The sequence below is a fragment of the Vitis vinifera genome, chromosome 4 (genome assembly GCF_030704535.1).
Source record: "Vitis vinifera cultivar Pinot Noir 40024 chromosome 4, ASM3070453v1".
In the NCBI taxonomy this organism is placed as follows: Eukaryota; Viridiplantae; Streptophyta; class Magnoliopsida; order Vitales; family Vitaceae; genus Vitis; species Vitis vinifera.
The window spans coordinates 3,380,580-3,400,961 of NC_081808.1; the positions used below are offsets into that span (position 1 = coordinate 3,380,580).

Below are 20,382 nucleotides of genomic sequence, written 5' to 3' on the forward strand. Positions count from 1 at the left end.
GTTTAAGGCATAGATCTCTATAATTTCACAAAATTGAATTTACACTAAGGCGATGTTTGTTTTTTTCACTTTTTGCTAAAAGTAATTTGCTTTCAAAATTTAAGTTTTTTTTTTTTCTAGTTTTTGATGACTTATTATTGAATTTTCAATTTTTTTTGGTTAAATAGAAAAAACAAACTTTTTAAACCTCCCCAAATCACGATTGCAACCCGACACCTGACGCCCAACCCTAGCCCATCCCTTGTAGCTCTCTAGTCTTAATTGCAATCGGCGATCCCCAACCCTCACCTCATCATTGTGTAGCTCATTGGTTCCACGACCATCACCAAGCTTTCTTAAGGTAATTTCTTCCCCATTTTCTCTCTATTTAGGTTTCAGCTTTCGTTCTTCCTCTTTCTCAGCAATGGGGTTAAACCATAGGTAGAATGGTTGTTTTATGTTTGGAAATGGTTTATTAATATATTCTTTAGTACGATTCTTTATGATTCTCATGCCAATGGTTTATTTTGAAGTTTTGTGGGCAATTTTGACTTTGTGGGAGTGGGTTTGATGAGTTTACAGGTTCAATGAATTTTGTAGAGATGCTCATGGGTTTTTTGGATACATTTGTGTGATTCGATTTTGACTTTGAGGAACCATTTGTGTGATTTTGTGGGCCATTTTTTGCCTGCTTGGGTTGTTTTTTGTTGCCTTTGTATAGTGTCATTCACTTGTCTAATGTGCAGAGTGAAGCTTTGTCATTCACTTGTACTTGGTTGTTGGAGGAAATAATAATATCAAAATAAGAATTGTTAACCAATTTTTAAACAATAATATGCATTTTCTGAATGTATGTTATTGCTTGATTTGACTCCGTGTTCTTGTTTCCTGTTGTTTTGCATTGAAATTACTTCCTTCCTTTGAAAACCTTCTGCCAGATAAACAGGACTATAAAAGAATCACATAGAGAGAGTTTGACAAATTTTGCAATCTCAAAACATCTTGGATTTTCCAATTTCATAAGAGAGTGATAATTTCTATGGGATAACCAAGTTACAAAAAAGTACGGTTCTTATATCAAATGAACAACAAAAATGAACAAACTCATTCCTCACCAGAATCCTTCCGTGGTTGGAGGCCACCAATCTCGAAAACCCTAGAAGTTTATGACATGGGGGATGAATTAGAATCCATATTGAAGAGGGCTTATTTTTACAAGTGCAGATGCTGATCCACTCTTTTTTTTTTTTTTTTGTAATAAATAACTTCACAATTTTTAATTTTAAGCTTCTATCCTTTGCCTTCAATCTTCAATCTCTGCTATTGTATTAATGGCCCTGGGAGCTGCCTAAGAAAAATGAAAAAAATGGACCAACCAAACTCAAAGATGACAATAGTTTGGTGGCTGCCCTTGAAGAAGATCCACAGAAGAATGGACAGTTCAGAAAGGGGAAGAGGGTCAGAAAACACACTACTTTGGGAAGAGAGAGTGAATTGAATTGGTTGTTCTTGTACATGATCAGAGATGTTTAATTGGCCTGGATAAAAAAACATATATCTCTCATTAATAAGATATATATGTAGCATAGTCAGGCTTAAAATTGAATGCCATTAACTATGACAAAGACTGCCATACACAATTGTGCATGGCACATGCACATCCCATCAGCATCCTATGCTTCTTATGGATCAAAGGTGAATTTGCTTTTAGTGCAGACTAGACATGTAATGTGATTTTGTTATCTGATGGGATTCTTGGTGTTACCGTATCTATGGTTATAGAAAATAGCATTATTAAACTGGTGGTTGTCTTAGGGATTGTTAACTTCTTGAGGTTGCTTATAGAAGAAAAGATTATTCTAAAGCAACTAAAGTGAATATTGTGTTTGCCAGACAATTGTTTATTCTTTCTGTTAACATTTAGGGCATTGGATGGATTATCTCTGTTAGAACCTTGCAAGATATTGTGAGTACTTTTTTCTGCTTATAGTTGAAGCCTTTGTTAGTGTTGAAAGCCAGCTGGCTAGTTGCTTCCTTTCTTGAATTCAAGAAAGAATTTTTTTGCCACCACCAAAAGAAAAAGTAAAGGTAAATAAAAAAATTTATTTATTTTTGTATGTTTTTTTTTTTTTTTAAATTTTGACTTATTTTTACCTATGAAATTTAAATAATTTAAAAATAAATAAAATTTAAACTAATTTTAATTATATTTGATTTTAATTTTTTTTTTTATAATGAAAGAGAAAACCATTTTTTCAGCATTTGTTTAAGTAGTTCCCAAAATATCCAAGAAATCTCTATATATAGAAACCAACACACTTCACTGCTTTCCATGCAACTTGCAAGCTTCTTGTCTCAATTTCTGAGTTTCTGAGCTTTTACCATTAATGGAGTTCCTTCGTCCTCTTCCCATTCTGGCTTTTCTTTCAGTAAGTCCACATCTTTTTCCTCTTCATTTTTGTTATGAATATTGTCAATCAAATATTCTTTCAGTTGTGTTATTGTGATTAATGCAACTGAATTGCAGGTGGTGGTGGTAGTAAGCCATGCTTCTCTACCTTCTGAGGGTTACTGGAAGTTGGTTTTGCCTCACACTCCCATGCCCAAAGCTGTGAAGGATCACTTGCAGCCTGGTTGGTTTCAATACATCTCTAGACTCAGTTGCAACATCCTTTCTTTTAGGTTATTCGATCTTACATTAAGCTTATAATTTTTCTTTGTCATTGCTAAATTTGCAAATTCAAGGTGTAACTTCTTTCAATGCTTCTGCTGCTGCTTTTTGTTTGGGGATTTACTATGGGTTCAACAAAATCCCTCAACCATTCCATGCAAAGCAGGCCCAAGATGGCTTAAATATAGGTAACTTCTTCTTGCAAACAGATCTGCACCCAGGTACAAAAATGGTGCTGCAGTTGCCACAAACTACAAATGAAGCTATGTTCTTGCCTCGTCAAGTTGCTGACTCCATACCTTTTTCATCTAAGAAGCTACCCGAAATTTTGAACCGGCTTTCAGTGAAGGAAAAATCTGCAGAAGCTGAGCTGATGAAGAAGGAGATAGAAAAGTGTGAGGAGCCTGCCATGGATGGAGAATCTAGGTTCTGTGCAACATCATTAGAGTCCCTAATCGATTTTAGCACTTCAAAGCTCGGAAGAAATGTGAATGTGCTGACGAATGAGGTTAGAATGGGAAGCCAAGAGTTTGAATTTGGAGTGAGAATGAAGAAGGTTGCAGACAAATCAGTGGTGTGCCATAAGATGAACTACCCATATGCTGTTTTCTACTGCCATACATTCGCTAAGACACGGACTTACATGATTCCATTGGTGGGTGATGATGGAAGCAAAGCTAAAGCCATGGCAGCTTGTCACAGTGATACGTCAGCTTGGCACCCACAGCATGTGGCCTTCCAAGTGCTCAAAATTAAGCCAGGAACGGTCCCTATCTGTCATTTCCTTCACAACAATGCCATGGTCTGGATTCCAAAGTAAGGGATAAGCTGAAAGCCTCAAGCCCAGTTGCATTATCAGTTCCATCTTAAAGCTGTTTGTAGTATGAATGGTTAAAAACTTAGAATAAATGCAGGTTTGAGGATTAATGCATGTATTGTGCAATTGATGCTATTTATTCATTAATGTGTCAATATTTATTGATTTTTTAGGTTACTGATATTTTGTGTCAATATTTATTGATATATCTCATATAAATCCATAAAATCGAAATACCTATACATTAATTCGTGATTACTTATATTTTTATCCCTACTTTACACTCATCAAATCCTACCTATGCCCTCACCTTTGGCTTTCATTTGCATTCCTCCTTCAACTAAAGTTTGTAAAGAGAGAAGAGATGTGCAGTCATTGCTAACTATTTGGACATGACAAAAAATCTTAAGAGGAGTGCAAAGATGTTTTCTCAAAGGAGTGCTTATATATATAAATAAAGAGTATTAAATATAGAAGAGGTTGACGGAAACAGAGTGCAAAGACGCTTTCTCAAAGTAGTGTTTTTTTTTTTAAAAAAAAGAATATTAAATATAGATGAACGAGGTTGGGAGAAAAAAATGTGCAAAGATGCTTTCTCCAAGTGTTGGCTTGATATATTTTTTTCTTTTTTCTTTTTATTTTTAAATAATATCAATCATTAAAAAAAAAAAAAGGGAAACTCTTATATTAAAGGTAGAATTTTATTTTTTTCTTATCAAAACTTCTATTTTTACTTATTAAATGCATCACATGAGTGTTTATTATTTTGATATATCTAGAAATGAAAAATCTATTCCCGTCACATAAGAGATTTTGTACATATATAACATGATATGCGATAAGAACAAACAAAAACTACTTCATTGATTTTGAATAAGAACAAACAAAAATTACTTAATTGACTTTTTCTTTTGAGTAGAAAATATAAGAATCTGAATATAGAGCCAACCACATAAGAGGACAGTAAAGTCTTGAATAGAAATTGATGTTACAAAGGGATTAAGGGTTTTTGAGAGAGGACATGGGGTTGGGAAAACTACTTGATCCACATGGTAGTCTAAGGGAGTTTGAGGTAAACAATATATTTAACTTGACCCTTAATCTCTGTACTTGTATAAAATGTTCTTTACTTTGTATAGTAGCTTGGATCGATTTATATGGTCAATAGTAGGTTGGGTTATCATCTATAGAACCAATAATCTTTCTAATCATCAAACAATTAAAAACCAAAAGTGATTATGGAGCTCAATCAAATAAAGATATAGAAATTAAGATTTTAACTAAAACTAGTCAAATGAAAAGAAAATCTCTAGAAAAATTCTCAAATCAGTTTGAGGAACCACACAAACATGTTAGATTTTAATCTTAACAAGGTGGTTTAAAGTTAATACAAGTCTAAATCTAATCAAATGATAGATTTAGATTTGGAAATACTTGAATTTGGCATTTTAGGTTCAAATCTCAGAGTCAATATATTAGATTATTCCAATTTTTTGTAGTTTCTCGATTCATTGATTATGCACTGATTTATCTTCTAAGATTCATTTTAATCTTATATGCAACTAATCAAATGAGGTCTCCATTATTGATTAATAGATGATCAAATATCATTGGAACTAAATAAGCAATGTCTTTCCCTTAATTATCTACGCAGAGAGTTCAATCCAAAAAAAATTACAAATTTAAATAAGTTTTTTCTCGCATATCATATTTGGTTGGCAAGAAATAAGAGAAAGTAATAGAAAATAAGAATTTAAGAGATAAGTTAAAATAATAATTTTTTTTTCCTCACATATCACATATAGCACTGGAAGTATTATTTCCTTTGTCTTTTTGTTGTGATGAAACCCTTGACAAACATTGTCATATCATATCCCAAGTTTGCAAGAATATTTTTTCACTCTCCTAGTGTTGGTGGAACTTAATTATTTAGACACGCATGTCTTATATAGTAACTCTTAATATTTTAATATACAAAGGAAATGATTAAGAGCTACTATATACAAGATATGCATATCTAAATAATTAAGTTCCATTGACACTAGGAGAGTGAAAAAATCTTACAAATAAAACAAAAGAAGAAAACATGATGTGCTTATAGTATTGGGAAATGATATGACAATGTTTATCATGAGTTCCATCATAGCAAAAAAAATAAAGGAAATAGTTCTTCCACTACTATATAAGATATGTATGTCTAACTAATTACATCCCACCATACTAGATAAGTGAAAAAATATTGCAAACAAAACAAAAGAAGTAAATTAACATGATATATATGCTTGTAGCTACCAATGATGTCAAACTAATCCTATCTATGTGGTTCACATTGACCTTGAGATTTAACCATTTGAAGGTACATAGTGAAGCTTGACAAATTGCACACAATATACCTATCTTGAGCCTTGATTTATCCAAAGGCCTATAGTAGGCCTAATCATCTTCAACCTTCACACACCCATCACATGGTCATTTTTCAACCATCATTTTCCTAGGGAGTAACATTACTACATACCTAATGATCAATCACTTCGTTAACTCATAAGGTTCCTATGATTTGAACCTATATGACCTGATTAGTTTGACACCATTTGTTTTAATTTTAAAGCTTTATTACATCTAGGTAGTTTTATTAAGTCATATATTGTGGTTTTCCTATAAAAATTTCATCTCTTCTTGTATGACATTTGATCACTCTTCTTTTTTTCATATGATAATACCTTTTGGTAAGTTTTTGGCTCTCTTCTTAGTGATCATCGCATACTAAATAAGGGAGTATCTTCTAGAATCTATCTAGCTATCGGATCTTCTTAACTAAGATTCTCACCAAGTTGCTCATCTTCATCTATGAGCTCATCATCCATTAGAGGGACATCATTATGATTGTCCTATACATCTCTCTTATCATCAAGACACAGTATTGATGGATGAACTATACTTGGGTCAACTAGTTCATCATCAATAGATTTTGGTTTTTCTAACTTACCAAATTTTGAAATGATTTGATCATCAAGAAATTCAAAATCTCTATTTTTGGTGATTTTCTAGTGGACCAAGTCTTAGAATCTATACCCAAATTCTTCATGATTATACTAGACAAAAATACACTGCTTTGACTTCCAACAAATACCTTGCAACCAAAAAAAAAAAAAAAAAAATTCAGATAATCATAAGCAACATCTTTTGCTATCCAAAATCTTTCAAGCACGTCACCATTCAAAGGAATTGAGGGAGAAAGATTTATTAAGAGATACCACCTATTCTACTTACCATTGTTACCTAAATCCTCCATTTAATTAGCTAAATAAAATCCATAAATATCTAAACTCTCCAATACCATTTATTGGGAAAACTAGTTATTTCAAAATAATTCAAATACAAAAACAAATCTAAGCAAAACAAATAAATGATTTTTCCCTTTTCATGTAAACAAATATGTAAATCTAGCTATATCAAGTGAATAAAACGGGTAAGATAAATTAACATAATTCACAAAAATCAAGATACAAATTTTACAAGGAAAACCCTTCGATGTGAAGGGAAAAATCATGAGTTGTGGTCAACTTAAAACTTTTACAAATAAAAAATTAATAAGCTACATCAAGTTCTTCTCTAGAAATTACATCATTTTATTTAACATAGAGAATATGATATTTTATACATATAAATTACACGGAGGACAACCCTCGACATCCTTTGTGTAACACAATAAGACTGATTCAAGTTCATAATATGATATTTTATACATTATTTTTATAAATATTTGAAAATAATATTTGAGAAATTAAAAGGATATTATTTTCAGTGCAATCCCAAATCTAATGCCTCTCCACAACTTCATCAACAAAGCTTAGAAATACCCACAAACATGTCAAATCTCTCATAAAAAAAAAGCAAAAAAATACAAATAGAGTTTTTCTAGAAATATCCAAAGAGTCGTCCTCCTTAACCGTCCTTCCCTCCTCCCTTTCTTTGGTTGCAAGATGGTCCCTTTATCCCCAAATCAGGTTCACCAACTTTCTGCTCATGCTCATGCCTTGCCTCCAACTAATGCTACACCTCTATTCCCGCTCTTAGCAACCAAAAAAAAAAAAAAAAAAAAAGCCACAATCATGTATTAGCAAAAAGGGTCAGGCCCAATACAAGATTTAATAAATACATCAACCCAAATCTAACTAATATAATAGGCCCAAATTTCAATCACCAATAACATATGAGCCCAAAATCCATATCAATTAGGCCCTAATCTCATAACATCAAGCCAAAGACAAAAATAAAAATAAAAACAAATGAGAAAATTAAAATAAAATGAAATAATAAAAAAAAAAAATAAGTAAATGAAATCTTACCTATCTCCTAACCCACGAATAGAGATGCAACAATTGATGGTCATGGGGAGTGACAATGAAGACAGAGGCACGCTTGTGGCAGTGCATAAAAGAAAATAAAAGAAGAAGAAAAAACAAAGATAAATATAAATAAATAAAATAAAATAATAAAATAAAAACTTAAAAGAGATAAAAATAGGGAATATATAGTCGGAGAGTGAGGGGGATGACGATTGGAAGTGGTGCGAATAGTAGCACCGCCGATGACAACTTGGCGGTGGTGGAGTCGATGAAGAAATGAAGAAAGAAGAAATGGAAAGAAAAAAAAAAGGAAAAGAAAAAGAAAGGAAAATAAGAGAAGAAGAATGAGAAAGGATGGAGGCTGTGAGGGGGCGGTAGAATGGGGAAAAATGGGCTTTTAGGGTTTGACTTTTGAAATAGTTGGTGGAGATTAAAAAGGAAAAAAAATGGTTAGGATTAGTTCTCACATTTGGGTATGGAAAGTTGGGCCTAGGTTGGACCTAGGTTGGGCTAAAATTAAAATGGAATGAGCCCAAATAAATACAATCAAAATAAGCCCTATAAATAAATAATAAATAAATAAATAATAGCAAAAATAAAATAAGTCATCAAAAACTAGAAAAACAAACAACTTAAATTTTGAAAGTAAATTATTTTTATCAAAAAACCAAAAAAACAAATGTCACCTTAGTGTAAATTCAATTTTGTTGAATTATAGAGATGCCTTCAATGTAAATTCAATTTTTTTCCACGTGACTAATATGAAAATTGTTGAAGATGTCTCTTCAAGAGACACCTTTAGTATAAATTTGATTTTATGACATTATGTTAAATTTTACATATATTTGATGACTAAGATATAAATTTAATAAAATTGGGGGAAAATAGCCATTAAAGAATTATTTGAAATAGATTTTTTTTTTCAAATTTTTTTATTAAATAAAATGTTATTGAAATCATTGGAAAAATACTTTTCATTTATATCAAATATTATTATTATTTTTGAATACTATAATATTGTATGAAAATGATGTACTCCAATAGCCAAATGTGGTGTGTTGAAAGTCCAATGTGATGCCTTAATATATTTTTCTTCTTCTGGTCAAGATTTTATCCTTCTACTTGTCAAGTTTCAATTCTTTTCAAACAACTTTCTTCTTTCCCCTCGATATATAAGAATGTAATATAATGGAGGATTGAGAGGTATAAAGGAAGAAATCCCCACATTTATAAAGTGTATAAATCTTCAAGAATATAGTAATCAAAGTAATGATGAAAAGTTGTAATAAAACGTTCTTATTCTTTTTACCATTGATATTACATACATAATTTTTACTCTCTTTAACGAAACCTTAAACTATAAGAAGATAGAAATACACTAAGGATAAATTCGTCATTAAAATTTTTTATGAAAAGACATCTCGAACTATGGAAAGTGACCATCTCCTTCCTTACATTTATTTTCATGTCCTATTTATTTTATTTACAAGCTTGTTAGTTGAAAATTAGTTGTAAAAATTATATTAATTCTTTTTAAAAATTTTTAACTCAGCTTAATAAAAAATATACTATAATTTATAATAAAATTAAAGATTAAATCAAGAAAAGAAATGTTAATAAAAATGATTTTATGTTTGATTTATTTTAAAAAAATATAAAATATATTTTTATTTTAAAATTAATAAAATAAATATTTTTTTTTTAATTTAAATGAACTGTGTATTTAAAAATTATTTATAAATTTATAATATAAAGTTACTTGAAGAAAACATTTTATTAATTGGAAAAGAAAAAAACAACATCTTCCAAACATGTTTTTTATTTTACTTGTTTTAAAAAACTTTTTTTATTAACTCAACCAAACATGTTTTTTTTTTTTTTTGAGAACAAAAATTGTTTTTCAAAATTCAATTCCCAAACACAATTTTTTTTTCTTCTAAAAACACCAAAAAATGTTCTTGAAAATTGTTTTCCAAAACAGTTTTAAAAAACAACAACCGAACAGATCCTTAATTTCAATAATTTAAGAAAGAAGAAAGAGTTTGCGGGTGGGGGTGTGGTGGTTGGGTGGAGCTCACTTTTGTGCAAACACAAAAAGCAGCTAAAAAAAAAAAACAAGAAAAATAATTTATTCTTTGAATAGTGAAAAAACACTGAAAACATGTTTTTTGTTTTTAAGAACAGAAAATAGTTCTTGAAAACAGAAACCAAATATGCCAAAATTATCTTAGGTTTTCTTGAAAGAGTGAGAGTACAACAATTAAAATGGATAAAAAGAAATAAGAGGGAAAAAATGCTTTTGAAGGAAAATAAAATAGAAGGGTAAACTTTTTCAAATGTAATCAAAATTAATGAAATCTATCAGGAGTATAAGAATTATGGAGAGAGAGAAAGGGAAAACATATATAAATTTGTATTAAGAATTTAAGAGTGAAGAGAAGGTGGGGACAATGGAGACGGAAAGATGGACAAATCAAGAATTTGTAACCAATTTTACTTATCCATAAATTGAGAATGACATATTCCCATTTGGTGTGTGTTCATATATGGATTTTATATCCTTTTGGGTGTACCCCACTTCTACATCAAACCCAGGCTTGTTTGCTCGTATATATGTATATCTTTTTTGGAATCAAATATAGCCACATAGCCTTAAGATATTTATTTTTAATTATTAATTAATTAATTAATTATTCTAGAAAATAAGTGACGGTGCCTTTCATGTCATCCATTATTGTGATCACAATTTTCCTTGCATCTTCAACAAATATTTTTTTAATCAAAATATTTGTAAACATGTTAGTAATGAATTACTTAAAAATAAATAAATATTGTAATAATTATTTAAAAATTATAATTATTTTTTGTGTTTAGAGTATTTAAAAAAATAATTTTTTATATTTGATTTTTAAATAAAATAAATAAATTATCCTAGATTTTTTTTATTTTAATTGTTTTTTCAAAGTAAATAGACTAGGAATGAATCATTGAACCCAATTATTGGTGCCGATCAATTCATCAATAATGAGTGCCAGCATGACCATGAAATAAATTCTTGGCATCGCCTGATACAGACAATCTTTGTTTTGCTTATCACTTTTGCTAGCTAGCTTTTGTCCATTCTTATTTTGTCTTTTTTTTTTCCTAATTAAATTAAATTGTGAATAATAATAAAAAGATTTTAAAAATTATTTATTAAATTAAGAATTATTTAGTAAATTATATACATATGTGTGGAATCCAAAAATATATTATTATCATTTTTATACAAATAGACACTTTATAAAACATAAATTGATTGCTGTGTTGCAGTGGAGCTTGAGGGTCAACATGATAGGTGATAAAATTTTAGAATATGATATTTGAAGTTATTTTTAATATTTTTAAAATGATAATTTCAATTTAGAGAAAAAAGATAATTTTCATATTTAAATTGAAAATATTTATTTAAAAGATAATTTTCAATTAATATTATAAAAATTAAATTTGAAAATAGTTATAAAAGCATCATACCTTAATAATATTTTTAAAATTACTGTAATTTTTTTTTTCTTTCAAAAAATCTCCATTTTACTTCAACAAAGATCTTATCGTGATCGTTGTAGATAACTCTCACGTGGCGATAATTCATGGGCATGGGCTTGCAGGCTGCGGCGGCACTTGGTGATAATTTAAGGAAAAGTTTAATTAATTGTAAAGGTCGCCCATTCAGTCACTCTTTACGTAAAAGGCAATGATTGAGCCAAAATAATAAAATAAGGCATTTATCACCACGCCAATTTTTTTTTTTTAATACTTTTTTCTTCTTTATGGTATTAAATATGATCATAAGAAATAAATTATCAGTGCCGCCGACTGCAGATAATCTTCTCAATTTTCTTAAAGCTATGTTTAAAAAATTATAGAAGGAAAGAGTAAGTGAAAAAAATAAAAATAATAAAATTTAAATTAATAAATTATTTTTATATGTGTCTTTAAATTAATTTAATTTATTATTATTTATTATATAAATATTAAATAATTTTAAAATAAATAATTTTTTAATTAATTTTAATTATATTTGATTTTTTTTATATAATTTTTTATAATGAAATCAAAACCCTTTCTTTTAGTATTTATTTATTTTTTCCTAAAAGTACCACCCAAATAAAAATGATAACATGATCAAGGTGAAGATTTCTCTTCCTCTACACTTGCTCGTTCTCACCAAAATAGTACCAGTTCAAGCCCAAATACAACTCCGATAATGTCGTCTCTGAATCAAGCATTCATCATCAGGCTTGATCACTCAAATTGTCTTCTATTGTGTACTCAAATGCTGAATATTGTAATCGTTAATGGACTCAAGGAGATGGTCGATGGTTCACAACCTTCTCCTCCAATTTTTCTTGAGAATTCTGAAAGTACAAACCCAGATTTTTAGATCTGGCAACGACATTGTCGTTTTGTCATGTGTTGGATTTATTCATCTCTCGTTGAGAATGTAATGTCGCAAATCATCGATCTCACTTCCGCTTCTGAAATCTGGAGTACTCTTGAAAAATTCTTCTTTTACTGCATTAATTGTATTTAATATCTTATTTATATTTTATTTTTTAAATTTATTGTATTTAAATTTATTTTTTTTATTTTTATTTTCATATTTTTTTCTTATTTAATTTTTTTATTTGTATTTTGTTTAATTTTTAAATCAATTTATTTTTTTATTTTTTAATTAATTAATTATTCTTGAAAATAAGTGATAGTGCCCTTCATGTTACCCATTATTGTGATTACAAGTTCTCGTGTCCTCAACCAATATTTTTTTAATCAAAATATTTGTAAAAATATTAGTAATGAATTACTTAAAAAATTAAATATTATAATAATTATTTAACTATATTTATATATATATATATATATATATATATATATATATTTATATTTTTTCATTTTTTCCTTTTTTTATTTACTTTTCCTCCGTATTTGAAATAGTGTATAAAAAATGAAGTATTCAATTTTTTTTTTTACTATTTTAAGTTTTAAAATTTTAAAATCAATTTTAAATATTTAAAATATATAATGTATACTTTTTGTATAAAAAGTTTTAATTTTTATGCAAAATTTGATTAATTTAAAAAAAAACAAAAATAGGAAATATATTCTAGGACACTTATTTTGTTAATTTTTAAATAAAAATATAAACATGGAATTATCGTCTATAGATTTTGTTAATTTTAATTTTTTTTTTCAAAGTAAATAGAATAGAAATGATTCATTGAACCTACTATTGGTGCCCATCATTCCATCAATGCCAGAGTGGCCATGAAATAAAGTCTTGGTGCCGCCGACACAAACAATAATTTAATTTGTTAGGTTTTTGTCAATTTTCATGGTCACTTTTGCTAGTTTTCATTTTGTCTTATTTTCTTAATTAAATTAAACTGTGAATAATAATTAAAATATTTGAAGAATTATTTATTAAATTTTATGTATATTTGATGATTAAGATAGAAATTTAATACAGTGAAAAATAAGCATTAAAGAATTATTTGAAAAATATTTTTTTCAATTTTTTTATTGAATAAAATGTTATCAAAACCACTGCAAAAAATGCTTTTCATTTGTATCAAATATTAATTAATTTTTTAATATGATAATATTATATGAAAATGTCATACTCTAATATTCTAATCAAGATTTTATCTTGTTTGGTCAAGCTTCACTTCTTTTCCAATACTCCAATACTCTTGAGCTAATCAGGCGCTTAGGGGAGAGGACGACCCTCTACATCCTTTGTGCAACATACATTATTTTTATAAATATTTGAAGATAATATTTAATAAATTATATACATATAAAAACATATTATTTTCATTCTTAAACGAAAACATAAATTGACTGCTTTGTTGTTTTTATTCGTGAAAGTAAGAGCAGTCAAGCAGTGGTTGTTGTCGTTGAGGGGTCACATGATTGGCGATAAAATTGTTTATGTCCCTTCTCTTAATGCCACTCACCCTCATTGCCAAAATAGTCCCACTAACCTCTATAAATAGCAAGAAGCTCGGTTCAGTTCTTTCCATCCAAGCATACCTTCTCATAGCTTAGCTTTCTGTTTAAGTTTCTCAGCTGTAATGGAGTTTCGTTCCTTTCCCTTTCTGGCTTTTCTTTCTGTGAGTCCAGATTAATTCTTCATTTTTTCACAAAAATGTTTTGGGAACAAGTCATAATTTTTCTGTTTAAAAAACAAAAACCTGTTCTTGAGAAGAGATCTTTAGGACACTCATGTGCTAGTTTAATTATCTTCTTGTAATGGAACTTGGTGGCATGCATGCAGGTGATGGTGGTAGTAATCCATGCTTCTCAACCTGATGAGGATTACTGGAAGTTGGCTTTGCCTCACACTCCCATGCCTAAAGCTATACGAGATCTGTTGCAGTCCAGTTAGTTTCATTAAATCTCTACCCTACTTTCTGCAACATCTTTTACTGATTCTTATGGTCTCCTATCATAGAATTAAACTGCAGGGAAACTGTCATATATATCATCAAGATTGTTCTTCATAACCATTAATTTGCTTTATTTCTTGAAAAATATTTGTCTAGATTAACATTTCTAACTTTTCTTTGTAATTGCTGAACTTGCAAATTCAACAGAAGGTCTAAGTTCTGTCGATGCTTCTACTGCATCTTGTACTGTTCACATTCATTTCGATAAATTCTCTCAACCCGCCGGAGAAGAGGCTCAAGTAGATGACTCAAAAATAGGTAACTTCTTCTTGGAAACAGACCTGCATCCAGGTAAAAAAATGAAGCTGAACTTGGCCACAACTACAAATGGAGCTGTTTTCTTGCCTCATCAAGTTGCTGAATCCATGCCCTTTTCATCCAACAAGCTACCCGAAATCTTGAACCGGTTTTCCCTGAAAGAAAACTCCGCAGAAGCCGAGATAATAAAGAAGGAGCTAGAGGAATGTGAGGAGCCTGCCATGGAAGGAGAAGCCAGGTACTGTGCAACATCATTACAGTCCCTAATCCATTTCAGCACTTCAAAGCTTGGAAGGAATGTGAATGTGCTGACGAATGAGGTCAAAACGGGGAGCCAGGAGTATGAGTTTGGAGTGGGGATGAAGAGGGTTGCAGACAAATCAGTAGTGTGCCATAAGATGAACTACCCATATGCTGTTTTCTACTGCCATACATTCACTAAGACACGGACTTACATGATTCCGTTGGTGGGTGCTGATGGAAGCAAAGCTAAAGCCATGGCAGCTTGTCATAGTGATACATCAGCTTGGCACCCAAAACATGTGGCCTTCAAAGTGCTCAATGTTAAGCCAGGAACAGTCCCTATCTGCCATTTCGTTCACAACAATGCCATGGTCTGGATTCCAAAATAGCCTGATCATGAAATCAACGGAAATATTTAATCCTCAAGCCCAGTTGCATTGTTCCATGTAATAGTCGTTTCTAGTATCAATGGTGTGGTTTGAATAAATGCAGGTTAATTTGAGAAGAATGTAGTGTGGAATGCTATTCATCAATCTTTCCCGGTTGATTTAAGGAATATTGTAAATATTGTTGTGTGGAATAATATTCAATAATTAATGAATGAGTATGAATTATCCTAGTGTATATATATTGTAAACTTATTTATATTTTTAAAAATTAATTTTAAAATTTGAATTAGTAATTTTTATTAAACCTTAATTTTTAAAATAATTTCAACCGTTTTAACCAAATATTCCATTTTAAAAATTATTATTACTATTTTTTTCTTCATAAATCCCTATTTTACTTCAACAAAGATCTTATCGGGTTTTTTTTTTTAACTTCTACACCTAGTTTAAAAAATAATTCTTAAAAAATGGTAGTTTGAAAAAAAAAAATTCTTAAAATATAGTAGTTACAAAACTATTGATAAATCTACAACACTTTTTGTCATTTTAAAAGGTGTTTCTTGAAAAGACATCTTCCATATTATTCGTATTAACATGTTAAAATTTTTTTGAATTTATGTCTTTTGAAAAGACATTTTTCATAATATCATAAAATTGAATTTATATTAAAAATGTCTCTTCAAAATACATTTTTTCATAATTCCATAAAATTGAATTTATTATGCTAAAGTTGTCTCTTCAAAAAGACACATTTTTATAATTTTTTTATTAGTCATACATGTTAAAAATAAAAATAAATAAATTTATACTAAAAAAAATATTATTTCTACAATGTCATAAAATCGAATTAATACTAGAGGTGTATTTAAAGAGACACCTTTTACAATTTTCATATTAGTCACACGGTGAAAAAAAATTGAATTTACATTCAAAGTGTCTCGATAATTCCACAAAATTGAATTTATGCTAAAGATGTCTCTTGAAGAGATATTTTTCATAATTTCATAGAATTGCATTTATACTAAAAGTATCTCTTCAAAAGACACTTTTCCATAATTCTATAAAATTGAATTTATTATGCTAAAGCTGTCTTTTCAAAATATACCATTTTATAATTTTTTTTATTAGTCATACATGTTAAAAAAAAAAAATTATACTAAAAAAAAATTCTTTCCACAATGTCATAAAATCAAATTTATACTAAACGTGTCTCTTGATGAGACATCTTCCACAATTTTCATATTATACAATGAAAAAGAAATTGAATTTACATTGAAGACATCTCTATAATTCTACAAAATTGAATTTACACTAAATGTGTCTTTTGAAGAAGCACCTTCTACAATTTTTATATTAGTCACCTATCGAAAAAACTAAATTTATACTAAAAGTATCTCTTGAAGGGAAATCGTTTAATATAAATTTAATTTTGTGCAATTGTGAAATATGTTTTTTGAAGAGATATTTTTAATATAAATTTAATTATTTTAATAGGTAATTGATATGAAAATCGTTGAAGGTGTCTCTTTAAGAAACATTTTTAATATAAATTTAATTTTATAAAATTATAAAAGATTTCTCTTAAGGAGATATTTTTAGTATAAATTCAATTTTTTTTACTATGTAACTTATATGAAAATTGTGAAAAATGTCTCTTAAAGATATACTTTTATTATAAATTCGATTTTATAGAATTATAAAATGTGTCTTTTGAAGATATATTTTTAATATAAATTTAAAATTTTTTTAATGTATGTCATTGATATAAAAATTATAAAAAGTGTCTATCGAAGAGAAATCTTTAATGCAAATTTAATTTTTTGAAACATGTATAATTGATATCAAAATAATGAAAGATGTTTTTGAAGAGACCTTTTAAAATGGCAAATGTTGTAGATCTGAAAATATTTTTTAATGTACTATATTTTTTAATTTATGGGCAAACAGCCGGCGGCTGTGATAATTTAAAGAAAAGTTTAATTAATTGTAAAGGTGGCCATGAAGTCACTTTAGGTAAAGGCGGTGACGGAGCTGGTGCATGGACACACCCTACAAATAATGCAAAACCTTTAATTTTAAATTCACTGTATAATTATAAAAAATCCGATCTTATCGACAACTCCCACGTGGTGATAATTTATGGGCAGACAGCCGGCGGCGGCGCTTCTTCATAATTTAAAGAAAAGTTTAATTAATTGTAAAGGTGGTCATAAAGTCACTTTAGGTAAAGGCAGTGACGGAGCTGGTGCTTGTACACCCACCCTACAAATAATACAAAACCTAGAAGGCATGGCTTTGATTGCACAAGTGGGAGAACCAAATGATAAAACAAGGCATTCATCACCACGCCAGTATAGAATTTTTTTGCCACAGCAAAAGAAAAGGAAAAGGTAAATAAAAAAATTTATTTATTTTTGTATGTTTTTTTAAAAAAAATTTATTTGAATTATTTTTACCTATGAAGATTAAATAATTTAAAAATAAATAATGTTTGAACTAATTTTAATTATATTTAATTTTAATTTTTTTATAATAAAATCAAATACAAGAAAAATCATTTTTTCAATATTTGTTTAAGTAGGTCCCAAAATATCCAAGAAATCCATATACATAGAAACCAACACACCTGACTTCTTTCCATGCAACTTGCAAGCTTCTTGTCTCAGTTTATGAGCTTTTACCATTAATGGAGTTCCTTCGTCCTCTTCCTAATGCACATAAATAATCTAAACATGCTCATAGCAATCCTTAAATAACAATTAAATCATAAGTGGAATTGAAAACAGATAAAAAAACGTATCTCCCGCCATTGCCATTTTTACAGTTTAAAAAATGTGTCTTCAATTTTTTAGGTTTCAGGTGCTTTTAAACCTTTCTCAACCTCCACTTAGATGGTGTTTTTTAAGACTAAAAGAGATTGAAGGCTTAGGGAACCCTACCCTTTAGTTCTCTGCCCTTTTTTAAAGACTTTTTCCATCACCGAGTCTGCTTCGAGCATGCACAAAACATGGAGTAGTGATGCGAACGTGGTTTCGAACGTTAATCCTCATTCCTAAATTGATGGAATGAATGTGGACCACATTCCGAATCATGTCTTCGGTTTGTTATCGAAGATCCAGGAGAAACAAAATCCCAACATTCTCCCACTTGGTCCATATATTCCATCATTCACCATAACAAGAAACAAAACACATGAATCATGGTGATAGGTCCTCTAAAATCGAGTATTATCTTCCATGTATCACAATGCATCATGTCTCTCAAAAATTAGCCCATATAAGTTAATGAATAAACCCTATGTTTATTCTAGGTCCAAACATTAATGATATTTCTCAATAAATGAATAAAGTGTACACAAAGAAAATCAAATATGAGAAAATATCACAAATAGAGTTTTATTGAAAATAACATTCGTTCTTACAATGAAAATCACATGAAGGAACCAAGTCCCAATCTATCTACATGATCCTTAAATTTCAACGGTGGCATGCCTTTAGTCAAAGGATCAGTAATCATCAATTCAGTGCTAACGTGTTCAATAACCACTGTTTTCTCTTTAACACGTTCTCTTATGGCTAAATACTTGATGTCGATGTGCTTGTTTCGACTATTGCTTCTGTTGTTCTTAGTCATAAAAACTGCAGTTGAATTGTCACAATATATCTTCAATGACCTAGAAATTGAATCCACAACTCTAAGCCTAAAAATGAAACTCTTTAACCATACACCATGTGAGGTAGCCTCAAAACAAGACACGAACTCAACCTCCATAGTGGAGGTTGCAATCAAAGTCTGTTTTGCACTTCTCCAAGAAACAGCTCCATCGGCTAGCATAAAGACATATCCTAAAGTTGATTTTTGCAAATCAATGCAACCAACGTGGTTCGAATCAAAGTAGCCAATCACTTCTAAATTATCAGTCCATCTATACATAAACATGTAGTCTTTGGTCCCCTGAAGATACCTCATCACTTTCTTTGCAATTTTCTAATGGTCTATACCTGGATTACTCTGATATCTTCCTAACATCCCAACAGCAAATGTAATGTCAAGTCTTGTGCAGACCTGAGCATAGATCAAGCTTCCAATAGTAGAAGCATAAGGAATGTTCTTCATTTGTTCCCGCTCAAGATCATTCTTCGGGCATTGGTCTAAATTGAACCTATTGCCCTTCACAATGGGAGCTATACTAGGTGAAAAATCCTTCATCCGAAATCTCTATAAAACTTTGTTGATACAGGTCTTTTGAGACAAACCCAAAAGGCCTCGAAATCTGTCTCTATGTATCTTAATGCTAATGACATAAGTCGTATCACCCATATCCTTCATGTCAAAGTTTTCAAAGAGAAATTGTTTCACCTCATGTAGCAAACCCTTATCATTGGTTGCAAGTAAAATGTCATATACATACAGAACAAGGAAACAAATCTTACTCCCACTTACTTTATGATATATACATTGATCCATAATGTTCTCCACGAAACCAAATGAAGAAATAACATCATGAAACTTCAAATACCACTGACGGGATGCTTGTTTCAATCCATATATGGATTTCTTAAGCTTGCATACCAGATGCTCACCTCCACTAGAGGAAAATCCTTCTGGTTGTTTCATGTAAACCTTTTCTTCTAGATTTCCATTGAGAAATGTTATTTTCACATCCATTTGTTGCAACTCTATGTCAAAATGTGCAACTAATGTCATAATGATATGAAGAGAATCTTTCTTAGATACAGGAAAAAAAGTCTCCTTGTAGTCAATTCCTTCATTTTGAGTGAATTCTTTAGCAACAAGTCTTGCTTTATACCTTTCAATGTTGCCTAATGAATCATTCTTTGTCTTGAAGACCCATTTATATCAAATGACTTTTGCACCATTAGGCAGCTCAACAAGATTATGGACTCTGTTAGATGCCATATAATTCATCTTATATTTCATAGCATCATACCATAAATTTGACTCTTTGCAACTTATGGCTTGTGAAAACGTTTCAGGATCATTTTAAGCTCCAATGTTGTAGTCCGATTTTTGCAGATACACAATATAATCACTAGGTATTGTTGTTTTTCTTACTCTGGTAGATATCCTTAATGTTGTATCAATATTTTCTTGAGAATCATGTTGCTCAACTGGTTGTTCAACAATTTCTAGTGAATCTTGAACAACTTGATCTATTGGATTGTCA

The 20,382-nt window shown here is 29.7% G+C and overlaps 2 protein-coding genes and 1 long non-coding RNA gene across 3 annotated transcripts; 2 read left to right on the top strand and 1 right to left on the bottom strand.

Moving 5' to 3' along the window:
* The first annotated feature begins 2,291 nt into the window (after positions 1-2,291).
* On the top strand, positions 2,292-3,644 carry LOC100259346 (BURP domain protein RD22). The gene is made up of 3 exons (XM_002284332.5): positions 2,292-2,408; positions 2,507-2,612; positions 2,725-3,644. The coding sequence occupies exons 1-3, from the start codon at positions 2,367-2,369 to the stop codon at positions 3,468-3,470; spliced, it is 894 nt and encodes a 297-aa protein (XP_002284368.1). The 5' UTR covers positions 2,292-2,366; the 3' UTR covers positions 3,471-3,644.
* Positions 3,645-7,185: 3,541 nt separating this feature from the next.
* Positions 7,186-8,265, bottom strand: LOC100852666 (uncharacterized). Its single transcript, XR_139773.4, has 2 exons — positions 7,817-8,265; positions 7,186-7,539 (listed from the first exon to the last, which is right to left on the bottom strand). It is a non-coding gene; the product is annotated as an uncharacterized LOC100852666 (long non-coding RNA).
* A 5,590-nt stretch (positions 8,266-13,855) lies between these two features.
* LOC100254233 (BURP domain-containing protein 3) lies at positions 13,856-15,406 on the top strand. Its single transcript, XM_002284344.5, has 3 exons — positions 13,856-13,968; positions 14,133-14,238; positions 14,452-15,406. The coding sequence occupies exons 1-3, from the start codon at positions 13,930-13,932 to the stop codon at positions 15,192-15,194; spliced, it is 888 nt and encodes a 295-aa protein (XP_002284380.1). The 5' UTR covers positions 13,856-13,929; the 3' UTR covers positions 15,195-15,406.
* The last annotated feature ends 4,976 nt before the right edge of the window (positions 15,407-20,382 follow it).